The sequence below is a fragment of the Oreochromis aureus genome, linkage group 20 (assembly GCF_013358895.1).
Source record: "Oreochromis aureus strain Israel breed Guangdong linkage group 20, ZZ_aureus, whole genome shotgun sequence".
Lineage (NCBI taxonomy): Eukaryota > Metazoa > Chordata > Actinopteri > Cichliformes > Cichlidae > Oreochromis > Oreochromis aureus.
Window position 1 is genome coordinate 25,104,445 of NC_052961.1, and position 13,058 is coordinate 25,117,502.

General features: G+C 37.6%; 1 protein-coding gene across 1 annotated transcript; it reads left to right on the top strand.

Moving 5' to 3' along the window:
* The first annotated feature begins 6,735 nt into the window (after positions 1-6,735).
* LOC120435406 (stonustoxin subunit beta-like) lies at positions 6,736-13,058 on the top strand. Its single transcript, XM_039604954.1, has 4 exons — positions 6,736-6,896; positions 9,595-9,771; positions 10,403-10,449; positions 11,678-13,058. The coding sequence occupies exons 1-4, from the start codon at positions 6,811-6,813 to the stop codon at positions 12,199-12,201; spliced, it is 834 nt and encodes a 277-aa protein (XP_039460888.1). The 5' UTR covers positions 6,736-6,810; the 3' UTR covers positions 12,202-13,058.

Here is a 13,058-nt window from a genome sequence, read left to right on the forward strand (position 1 = left end):
ATTGGAGCTCTTTTAAGGTAGTGGATTGAAAATTTAATGCAAAGTATTTACATGTCTCTGCTATTAAATAGTGCAGCTATTTTCTCTGTAGCACAATTACCCATTGCATGGTATGGTCTCAAACACAAAGAGTGAAATGTTACAATTAACCCCATAGTCTGGGTTAGTTGTAACATATCCTGGGGTGAAATGTAACACAATGAAATAAGGGTACTGACAAAACATTAACATGTAATCTTTTTTATTCAACACATGAATGCACTTAGAGCCATTTATGTAGCTTTGTGTGTGTGACAGAATGCAGAAATCTAGCTTTTGAACATATTCCAACCCCCCAAAAAAGACAAATGATGGAATTTTCTGCAAATGAATATTTCATTAATTTTGGTTGGTCTTCCTTGAGTTTGGCCTCATTGGCTCAGTGGGCATTATAACCTACAACTCTTGCACCAACTTTTGAACATAACAATGAAGCTGAAAAAATGTAGTTGTGCACCAGCATCGCAATTCCATTACTTTTTATCATGGCTGACCTTGGTGTGGTTTGCAAAGTGCTTCAGAAAGATGAGGAAATCTGTTTCTTGCACCCATCCTGATTTATTTCCACTACCAATACTTCCTACTGGTCCACCTCTGACACAGTGGTCTGCATAATGTATGTGTGGGAACACAAACAGTGGAGGAATTGTGTTGCCAATGGCATTAACCGCATATACAAAGGCGACCAGTGAACCTCTCTGCTGATGTTGTTGCCCCAACTTGTTTAATATAAGTTAAAGTAATAGTGTAGTAAGTTGTAACATCTGCATTATTGTTACAACTAACCCAGACTGTTGCTGTTACAACTGACCCAGACTCATATAGCCATGAACTAGCTAAGATTACAGCCAACGGCTAAAACATTAGCACTAAAGACCTACACAGAATATATCCCCATAGACATACAAATAACATAATTTAAGTTTGATGAGTTTAACTGCAAAGCAGATAATGCTATTAGAAATTGAAATAAAGTAGAAAAACTTACTTTTTGGCATACAAATTACTATTTTTTCATGTTAAATTGTCTGTGTTTGACAAAATGTGCTGATTTTTCACATGTGATAGAAGAACTGAATTGGGCATGTACAGGATGAATCACATCATTTGAAACTTAGCCCTGACTGGAGAAATTGGAAGTGTTACAACTATCCCCGGTCTCCCCTACTGTGAATAGTGACATGTCCAAAGGGGAACCGCTACACTTCAGTAATAATACACCAAGATAAGATACTTTGGAAATACATTTCTATTAAAAAATTTAAAAAATCTTATTTAAAACCTGGGGGGTGGGGGGTTGGGCAATAAAATCTGAGCTAAAACCAAATCTTGACAGCATATAGTACAGATATTCCCACTCAACTCTGTCGAACGCTTTCTCTGCATCCAAGGAAATGATCACTTCCGGTACCACAGGATTAGTTGTAACAGGTGATCCCTACCTTTTTTTTTAAAATTAGTTTAAGATAAAGGGGGCAATCTAATGAAACATTAATTATACAGATACAGCAACTTAAAATGGCCACATCATTACTGACAGGACCATGACAGATACCTGGTGGATTCTTGACCGAATGCCGGTGTTGTGCCAAGGTACACTGAAAAAAAATAACATGTTGGGTGTCCTAATTTAATTGTGTACATTGGTTGCACACAAATGTTTTGCTTTGGCAGCAACTTAAACAACAAAGTTAAGTCAACAGAACAACTTTTACCCCGATACTACTTGGTCACTTAAATTCTACATGTTGTCTTCAAATCACATAATGTTTAACAAAGTCTAGAGTTTGCTTAACATAAAATTTTAGTGGATTTACAACAAATTCAACTCCATCCATCCTCTTATCTTTATCAGGGTTGCAGGGGGGCTGGGGCCTATCCCAGATGTGACAGGGTAAGAGGCAGGGTAGCTCTCTTCACAACAGCACGGTCACAGGTTGATTCTTTGGAACGGGTGTTTATTACTTGAGCTTTCTTTCCTCCTTAGGCACACTGTCGTCAATATGTCGTGAGAACTCATTGACTGCTTGCCCTGAAAGGAAGTCTTTAAGTCTTTATGTTGCTTTGCTTTCAATAAACCTTTAGCTTAGCAGCGCTTCATGAGAAACATCTGCTCACCCCCAGTCCATGAAAAGTCTCATACTCTCGCTAAGCTTAGCTCTTACATATTACACATGTACATTTCAAATGAAGAATTTTTTTTAACCCTAAATTATATAGTCATGAAATTATGTAATCCATTATAAAGAAATCATCCACATCATGATCTCTACATAGAACATTGGTTCACAGCATTTACAGCCAGTCTATCACAGGGCTAGCACACAGAGACAAACAACCATTCGCACTCACATTCAAACTTACGGGTAATTTAGAATCACCAATTAACCTATTCCTGTTCTATATCAGTTTAAATAGGACTTGTTTTTAAATAATACTTTTTTCATCATAATGAGAAGGCATTTTACTATAATGGAGATAATGATATCACAGTTTATTTATCTTGCTGTGGTGACAAACAAAATATTGATTAGAAATGTCTTCTCTGCCTTGAAGCTCAACCACATCAACTGACAACAGCAATGCTTCTGTGAAGAGTGATCGCAGTGGTGAGGCTGACTCTTACAACATCATTAACACAGAAATCCTTCTTAATTCAGAGCTATTAACAAAAGAATATTTTAGGACAGGATATTTGTACTTAATTCAACATACTATTATATTTTCTCTCCTCTGAGAAGGTATCACACTTAAAAAGAATGACATCTTGTATTTATTTACAACACTCATATTTGTACATATTAATACAACAGATCATGGTACATTTATCTTTTTATTTTGTTCTGTTTTTTCAGAGACCTCAAAGCGATGGAAGGAGCTGGTGACACATCTGCGTGGAAGACTTCTTGCAGAAAACACTCTGATTGAAGACACCAATCATCCTAACAAGAGAAACACAGAGCACATCATAAGAGAAAAAATCACTGCAGAGAATAATGAACAGACTAGGGTGAAAGTGAATGCAACATTTGATGTCTTTAAAGATAAGAAAGAGAAGAAAATCAGAACTGTGCTGACTGTTGGAGAGGCTGATATTGGAAAATCCTTCCACGTACAGAAATTTATAAAACAGTGGGGGGAAAAGAAAAACCCTTCATTTTTCACTTGGGTTGCAGACAAAACAAAAGCTTCTTTTGGTAAAACAAAGGAAAATGAACTAGGAATATTTCCACTCAGTGAGCTTAACCAGATTAAAGATATGAACTTTAGCTTAGTGGGTCTTCTTAATAATTTCTTCAAGAAAACCAAAGAATTTGTTATTACTAACTTTTCACAATTCCCAATTTTAATTATCTTGGATGGACTTGACAAATCTCAGCTTCCACTTGACTTTGACAACAACAACATCCTGACTGATATCAGTGAACCAGCCTCAGTGGACGTGCTGTTGACCAACCTCATCAAAGGGAACCTGCTTCCTTCAGCTCTAGTGTGGATAACGTCCCGACCTTCAGCTGGTGATCGGCTGAATGTTGAAAAACTTGTTGACAGGGTGACAGAAATACGAGGTACGACTATCATTGCAGCAACCGCAATTAGATATCACTGAGCATCTTTGTAGTACTTATGATCGTATACTAGACCAAAAAAGAACCAAAATATTAAATTCTTTTTACTAAAAGACAAATATAGCAAATATTTCTATAATAAATAGTTTTTTTATTGCTGAAAACAAGATAAATGTGCACAGTGTATACTTTTGTAATTTCTGTTTCTAATGTTTTCTTACAGAGAAGCCTGATATTACAAGCCAACACAAACTCAAGTCTCAACTGAAGGAGCAGTTTACTCGTGTGTCTGAGGGCATCAACAGGCAAAAAACCTCTGCTGTCCTGAATGAGATCTACACAGAGCTCTACATCATAGAGGGGCAGAGTGGAGAAGTCAACGAGCAGCAAGAGATCAGACAGGTTCAAAATGCAAAGTTCAAACCAGTTAAACAAGAAACAGCAATTAAATATAATGAGATCTTCACATCTGTTGAAAATAAACATATTAAAACTGTGATGACAATTGGAGTGGCAGGCATAGGAAAAACTATCGCATCAATGAAGTACATGCTGGACTGGGCTGAGGGTAACATGGTTCAAGACATTTATTACATGTTTCCATTTCCTTTCCGAGAGCTTAATCTGAGAAAAGAGGAACAACTCAGTTTTGAGGATCTTCTTCATCAGTTCTTTCCAGCTATGAAGACCTCAGAAATATCTGACTATAACGAGTACAACATTCTGGTTGTTCTGGATGGCTTTGATGAATGCCGCCTTGATCTTGACTTCAGTGAAAGTAATAAATGCATCGATGTGAGAGAGCAAACATCAGTGAATCTTCTGCTGACCAACCTCATCCATGGAAATCTGCTTCCTAAAGCTCAGATCTGGATCACCTCCCGACCTGCAGCGTCCAACCGTATTCCTGCTGATAAAGTTGACCGGGTCACAGAGGTGCGAGGATTCAACGATGAGCAAAAGGAAGAGTACTTCAGGAAGAGGTTTAATGTGGATCTGGCTGAAAAAATCCTCACCCATGTGAAGAAATCAAGGAGCCTTTATATCATGTGTCACATACCAGTTTTCTGTTGGATCACTGCAAAGGTCCTGGAGGAATATGTGACCACAAACCAAGAAGATGAAATGCCCAAGACTCTAACTGACATGTACACATACTTTCTTTTGATCGAGTGCAGACAGGCTAACAGAAAGTATAATGAAGATAAGACAGGTGAAAGCTGTGAGATGGATAAATGCTGGAATAAAAGAAACAAGGAAACCATTATATCTTTAGGAAAACTAGCTTTTGAGGAGCTTGTGAAAGGAAACTTTCTCTTTACTGAAGAAAACCTGACAGAGTGCGGTACTGACATCATGAAAGCTGCTGTTTTTTCTGGGATATTGACTCAGATCGAAAGAGAAGGTCCTTCAATGTACCCACAGAAACTGTTTTGCTTTGTCCATTTGAGCATTCAGGAGTTCCTGGCAGCTTTCTATGTGTTTTATGTCTTCAGTAACAAAAGTGAAAATCTGCTTACCACACCTCCTTCAGTGGTTTCAGACTTGCCTGCATCCGAGTTTTACAAGAAGGCAGTGGACAAGGCTTTAGATAGTAAACCGGAGACCAATCAGAAACATCTGAAAGAACTGCTAATAGACAACAACAAAAAATAACAAGAAGACCAACAAAGAGACCAACAAGGAGATAGCAGAGTTCATCAAAAAGAAGATCAATGAAGACATCTGTGATGAAGATAAAAACCTCAATCTTTTTTACTGTTTGAATGAGCTTAATGATCACTCTCTTGTGAAAGACATCAAAGAGCAACTGCGATCAGGAAAACAGAATTTTGAAGATTACTCTGCTGCTCAGTGGTCAGAGCAGACATTGTTTATGTTGTTGACGTCAGATGAGAAACTCGATGTGTTTGATCTAAAAAAGTACTGGAAATCAGAGAAAAAAGAGCCTGCACCATTCAGGAAAATAAAATTAAATAAAATTAAATTAAAAAAAAAATTGATAAGTGGAACCAACATTAATTTGAACCTGAATGATAGGAAGAGAAAGAATCAGCATGTGATCCAAAGGAAACAGTATTACCATAATTTCCTTGGGGATTAATAAAGTATTCTGATTCTGATTCCTTATCAAATGTAGTGTAGGAAATGTTATGATATGGGCATGGATGGCTGCCAGCAGAATTGGGCCTCTAGTGTTTATTGATGATGAATGTCGATAGAAGTAGTATGATGAATTATAAAGTGGACAGGGCTATATTCTCTGCTCAGATCCAACTGCTAAAATGATTGGATAGTGCTTCATGGTGCTAATTGATAATAAGCCAAAGTAAATTGAAAAAGGAAAGAACTATGATATTCTTCAGTGGCAGAGTCAGTGACTTGATCTCAAGCTAACAGATCAGTCTTTTCATGCTTTTTTCTTTTTTAACCACAGCCATAACTTGAGAAGGAGGTGATGTAGGATTTTATAAATTATGACATAGGTACAATTAGTAAAAGTTTGTATTTCAGTGACCTTGATGTAGAGGTCAAGGGCAGAAGTCAAGTTTTCTTGTTATGTTGAAGAATAGGTGATGCAGGATTATCAAATTTATATGATATGTGCATCTGCTAGGAGGCTGAGGGGTAGCAGTGTGGGCTGCCAGTGTTTTTCACTGAATACAAACTGAATGCAGAGCAGCCACAAACAAGCAGCAGTTGAAGACAATATAGTAAAGGTCTGACAGAGCATCCCAAGGGAAGAAACAGCATTTGGGGATTGGGTGGAAAATGTTTTCATCCAAGTATTAAGAGCAATACTTTTATATAAAATTGTGTTCGTTTGTCCAATTAATTTTGAGTCTCTGAAAATAGGAGGAATCTATATAAAAATGTATATAATTTCTAAGCAATTTTCTTTTGTTAAATCTTACAGATTAAAATCTGCACTTTAGTCACATCTTGACTGTTAATTTCAAATCCACAGCCACAGTTTTCTTTTTGTTTGTGTGTTTTGTTTTTTCACAAGTAACACTGAGGATTTTGTGAATATGCTCACAAAATTTACCTTAACAATTGCTTCAGCCTCAGGATGTCCAATAGGATTTCTGACTGCTGTTATTTTCACAGGTTGAGTTATTGCGAGCTAACTGAACAATCTTGCAGTGCTCTGACATCATCAGTCCTGAGCTCTGCATTCTCAAACCTGTCAGAGTTGGACATGAGCCATAATGACCTGCTGGATTTAGGTGTGAAACATCTTGGTGAAGGCCTGGAGAGTCCACACTGCAAACTGAAGATTCTCAAGTAAGTGTGCAAAAATGATCACTGCTGGGGAGTTCTGTTGTTTTTGTCTCTTTAGCAGGGTTGCTAAAAACAAAATTGCTTACAACAAACTTTTAAGCCAAGCTGTTCATAAGGAGAAATCAGAAATGAACAGATACCAGTCTAAAATTGCTCTAATTATTTACTCAAAGGCTGTTACTTTTGAGTCTTGTTCAGTGTGCTACAGTGCGTGTCTTGGGAATGATCAGAGGATGTTAATCACCAAAGGACATTCAGTTGTGCCATATGGCCACTAACCTTCAGTTCTTTGTTCAAAATGATGTCAACATTCGAAGTGGGCTTTGTTTTAGGATTTGGTCTCTCTTGGCATGACACTGAAGGTCCTTTGTAAAAGCATCTTGTTTTACAGTTTTAATGTTTACTGATACAGCTTCTGCAACTTAATTTCCTTTGTTTCCACCATGTATATTTGCAACACTTTCCGCCCTCATGATCAGTGTAGACACTGCATGAATCAAATCTGTGAACTCTTTGAACTCCATTTTTCTTTCACTGTTGTGCTAATAGTTGCTACTTCAGAACAAACTTCTAGATCCATATCTGGATGTACCAGCTCAAAGACATAAATCTGAGAGATGTGCCCTTTTTGAGGTTTTGATAGAAATGATTGATCAGTAAATCAGTTGGTGCTTTTGAAAGTTGTGGCAGTTGTTGGTCGAGTTCCAGGGTCTGCTGAATTTTCTTCAGTACTGATGTAATGCCACTGGTGTGGGCGAGAAGACTTCCTGATTCATGTTATCCTGTTTGACACATAGAGAAAATCTGTGTGAGGTGTTAAATATGTAACTCATTATTATTATTATTTTTTACTGTCTGTATAGTATGCCACAGAATGACTGTCAGTTTCAGTTTCAATATTCCAATTCTGGTCGAAGTCTGACATCTCTGTTGCCAAGACAGCTGTGCAAAGCTTAAGGCGGTGGTGTGAAAAAGTGTTTGCACCCTTCCTGTTTTCCTATTGAAACCCAGCAAGGGGGAAATGACACAGTGGGCCCAGAGTCTGAGAAAAAGCCATAGACTGAGCAACAGGTATACCATCACCTTGATGTCTTTCATTGTTTTGTTTGTTTCACATACAAATGATCTCAGAGGACTTCAGGCTGCATTGCTACCCTTCCACCATTAAAGGTGCAATTCTAATGTCGATTGTGTGATTATTTTGACTATCAGAGGATGCTAGTGGAAAAGGGCTAAATGTCTCTTTAATGAAGGCACTGTAAAAAGGTGCGTACATTTCTCATACTACAGAGAAATAACTTTGGAACTATGCATTTGTGTGCTGCTACAGTCTAATAAGACACCAGTAACTTTTATAGAAACTTGGGTTAAACAAGCCCACATCCTCCCCCTTGTGGACTGTTGTAGCTACTGCACCCCAGCTAGTATAAAATGTTGAAATTGGTTAGTGAATCTCAGCATCATCTTAAAATATAAATTGATGTTTGCTACCGTTGAAAGTTAGGTTCCATCAAGGGCAGTTGCTTAACATTGACCATAGACATCACAACCTGGTCTGCACCAGTCCAACAAAGTGCATTACTATCAAACTTTACCACAGTACTGCAAACTAACCACCTGCACTGAACTGTATCAAAATGTCTAGTACAATATTTTTATGCAAGCTTTGAATAACACAAAATCAGTATAGTTCAACTTGTTTTGCAAAATGCTTTACAAAGCATTTTTATTTGTTTGTCAGTCTCTGAGTGTCACACTTTAACATTTCCCCCCCTTTCATTGTAAATAAACTAAAGATACATTACTTATCAAACACATTTTGTGAAAAAGTGTGCAGAAACAGATGTGCACACAAAGGTTGCACCACTTTCATTTGAAAGACACAGGTACCAGGTTCAAGACAACAAGACTCCAAACAATGTGACTCTAACTGACTGGAATCACTCTCAGATGCATTTGTAAAGATTGAAAAAGATTTGCCATCAGATTGCAATCAATCTGAGTTAGTCTGTGCCAGCGACTGCGACTCATCTGGAACCAGTAAGTTGTATTCTGCTATTTACCTGTAGAAAAGCAAGCTTTCTGAGTGCCAGGGCAATTTAGTATTTAAATTGCTGTCCTGCAGCAGCTACGTTGTTTGTCAAGACATTTCTGTTTCAAATGTATGAGGTTATCTCTGGACTGAATAAGTAGTTAATACGAATTTCTGTGTTTTTAGAGGGCAAAGTTTGCAATTATTATCACAGTTAATCACTCTGTCACAAATGTAGCAGTATGTAGTTGCCTGCTTGAGCAGACTGAATTAGTCTTATTACCATGTTTACTGGCACTTTGAAGACAGCAACACTGCAAGTGGTCGCTGACCTGTTTCTGGTCTTTGAAGTAACTGTTTAAAAAGCAGTGAAATTGTAACTTCCTTTTTCATGGTCACAATAATTTTGGTTGTGCTGTGGTCTCTAATAACTATTTTCCCTAGTGTGAGTGTAATATTAACAATGGTAGGCATGATTCACTTCACGTAGTTGGTCCATTGTAATGTAAATCCTCTGAGGATGAGGAACTTGTTTAGGGTTGTCTGGTTCCACAACGGACTTAAGTTAAGAATGTTAAGAATCCAGTTTCAATAATTAAGAAGGAAACGTTTCCACCAAAAATCTAAATGACAAACAATAATTTTTCTCTGCATTTGTTTGTTCTGCAGGTTGTCTGGTTGTCAGGTAACAGAGAAAGGCTGCTCTTTCTTGGCCTCATCTCTTTTGTCCAACACAGCCTCCCGTCTGGAACATCTGGACCTGAGTTACAATCATCCAGGAGACATTGGGACAAAAAGACTAACAGATATAGTTGAAGCTCCAGAAATAAAGCTGAGGGCAGTGCTGTAAGTGTGTATATATAATATGGCATTTATTTCAATGTTAATTTTGACAGCAAATTTTGATTTCGTTTTTGCCATATTTTAGCTATTTAAATTAGTTTAGATGATATTTTAGATAGTTTTAGTATAATCTAACTTCATTAGTTCTGATTGTGTGTCAAAAGTGTCAATGCAGCTTTTCATAGTGTTTTGTTCTCATGCATTAGTATTTGTTTAGTTATTGTCTTGTTTTCATCAAAAAAAATGTTGACAAAAATTATTGGCCAACAAAATTAAAACTGATTTGTTTGAAATAATATGACAGGCGTTTTTCCCCCTCTTTTTTTGTTTTCCGAGCAAAATGTGACAGAAGCTGAAATAACAAATCAATTTTCTGATTTATAACAGTGTGGTTTTGCCAAATATTATGTCATTAGTAGCTCCATTAATTGTGTATATCAAACAAGTACAGAAAGTACAAGAAGTATTTTTTTCACACACGCACATTTGCTGCTGTGCCAGTGAATTTTCCAACCTTTCATTTAAAAGTAATCCACCATATGGCAGTTGATCAGAAATTCTGAAACAGACCTTTAGTTGCATGGAAAATGTCAACTGTTGTAGTAAATTTAAAGAATCGATGCTTCTTTTTCAGTTTGGACCACTGCGGAGCATACCGGTTAAAACCAGGGATTAAAAAATGTAAGTCGTCTTCTTATTTGAAATGTTTCGTTACTTTTGTCCAGAGGTACACTGGGTCTTCAGCTGCTGTATCTGTAACAAAGCACATTTAAAAAACAAACACCACCACAAAGACAAAAAAACCCAAACAAAACACAACGGCGGTAAGTATACAAAAACACAATTTTGCTATGGTTGGTGAATGCATGTGAGAGAAGGAGAGAGAACATGACAGTCATGTGTTCAAGTGTTTGTCATGAGACTTACTTGATGGTGAGGGTGAGAGGTGCAACAATGAACCCCCAAGAGCCAGAGGTGGAGGGACAAAGATGCAGATGACCAGGGCCATCCAGAGCCCCCCATGAGTACTGAAAACCTGATGTCACACATCTCGATGACAACCACATGTCTTGCCCAGCGGAGGAACGAGGGAGCCGCCAGATGGAGCACAGCCAATGACCAGTAGGGAGCAGCAGAGGGGAAATTCCTTCCCCACCCTCCATAACAATATCTCACAGACCATTGCTCAGCAAGCCCCAGACTCAAGCCTAGCCATGTGTGCGAGTGTACACACACACACACACACACACACACACACACACACACACACACACACACACACACACACACACACACACACACACACACACACACAGACTCCACCCTTCGATGTGCAGACAAACAGATGTCCCCCAGAGGCAAACACAGTAAGCCTGGCCCCAAACCACCAGCCAACCCCACCCCTGGACAGGGTGCAGAAAGCAGTAGTGTAGGAAAACCTGTCTGTTCATCTGCCTGCCTGTCAGTGTTAAAGGTGACCTGATAGGTGCATGTGTTGGTGTATGTGAGTGTATGAAGTGTAAATTATGAGTGTGACTGTGTAAAAACTAAAAGGCTATTAACATTAAGGGGAGCGATATGACATAAGAGCAACTGCTTGGTGACAGTGCTCTTTAACACCTCCCTCCCAAAACCGTCAGTGTCTAAGGTGCAGGTAAAATTGAGAGGCAGACAACTTTGAAGAGGTGATTGGGACCTCCTGAGCAGCCCCAGCCACCAACTTTTGGGTAGCACACCCAAAAGATTTCGAAAACAGTATTTTTGTTTAATTTTTAAAATCTAATTATCATATGTGCCTTTCTTTTGATGTCATTTTCATTTGTTGCTTGGGTTGTGTCTTTTTGATATAGTTTTTATATTTTCTGTGGTCCATGTACACAAAGACATTGAATTCATGGTTCTTTTTCAGATGGCAGAGAGCTGAAGCTTGATGAAAATACTGCAAGCAAAAGGCTTATCCTAGAAGGAGACAGAAAAGTAAGAACTGTAAAGAAGGTAGAGGAGAAACCTGCACGACCTGAAAATGAGGACAGGTTCAAGAGGTCTCAGGTGCTTTGTGCTGAGGGACTGAAAGGTCTCTGTTACTGGGAAGTGGAATGGAGTGGGATGGTCGGCATTGCTGTGGCATACAAAAGAGTGGGTAGAAAATTGGATAGTAGTGGTGGCCTAGGATGCAATGAGATGTCCTGGAGTCTGAACTGCTCTAGGAGTAAATGCACTGCCATGCATGGGAAGACATCAAAGCCATTGAAATTACCTTCTAGTCAAAAAATAGCAGTGCTCTTGGATTGGGAAGGTGGAACTCTGAGTTATTACAGTGTTTCATCAGAAAAGCTGAGCCTCATACACACCTTCCATGCAAAATTCACAGAGCCGCTCTTCCCAGCCTTCTGGTTTAAAACGGGCTCTGTGACCTTATGTGACATAAACTAAATCACTGTGGTTAAAACAGCTTTAATGTACTGTAGGGAATACTAACAATACTCTTTTATTAACATTTCAATGCTGTAATGTGAAACATTACCTTTTCTTTTTTTAATGTAAGTTGTGACTTTACTTACTTCTGAATCCATATCAAAACTGAAAAAATGAAAAACTGTCATTAAGAAGCTTTCTGTATTCCAACCCTCTTAGCAGACAACCACTCTACTACTGCTATAAGTTACTGCATTTTTTAAAAGACTGCATATTGACTGTGTCTACGTGAGATTTATTAGCAAAACGGAAACATAACTAAACATACTTTAAATGGACTAATCAATAAAATTTGAATTAGTGAGATTATTATGGAAAGATTAAACACATTTTGTTTATTTCACTCATTTCTGTTTGTTCATTCATTTCGTTTATTTTTATTTTTATACAAGTAAAATATTCTGAGGAAAGATATACTGATAACAATGATGAATATTATTAACAATTTCAAGTATGTTTTTTTTTCTTGGCTTCATCTCATATTACTGGTACATTTTTTTTTTTTTTTAAAGACCTTGTAACAGTTTAACTACTTTTTAAAATTTTCTACAATAAACATTTTTGGTGGCTGCAATGAATACTTCTTTTCATAATTAATATAGAGGACCTGAGTCCCAGTAACATGAATATTGAGTTAAATCTTTATTTATATATAAACAAACCTGTCCACTGTTTAATTACATGAGAATTTGGGGGCAGTGTAATCACAGCACAAGCATACTCCCAACATGTTATATGACTGTGTTGTAAATTATTATATATGATTTGTTTTAATCTCTTATGTTTAAAAAATGTCAATAAATCACATCCAAATG

Coding starts and splice junctions, on each gene's coding strand:
- LOC120435406 (XM_039604954.1), top strand. CDS start 6,811: ATGAGCCATAATGACCTGCTGGATTTAGGTGTGAAACATCTTGGTGAA. Junction 6,897..9,594: donor TGCAAACTGAAGATTCTCAA/GTAAGTGTGCAA, acceptor TTTGTTCTGCAG/GTTGTCTGGTTGTCAGGTAA. Junction 9,772..10,402: donor ATAAAGCTGAGGGCAGTGCT/GTAAGTGTGTAT, acceptor CTTCTTTTTCAG/TTTGGACCACTGCGGAGCAT.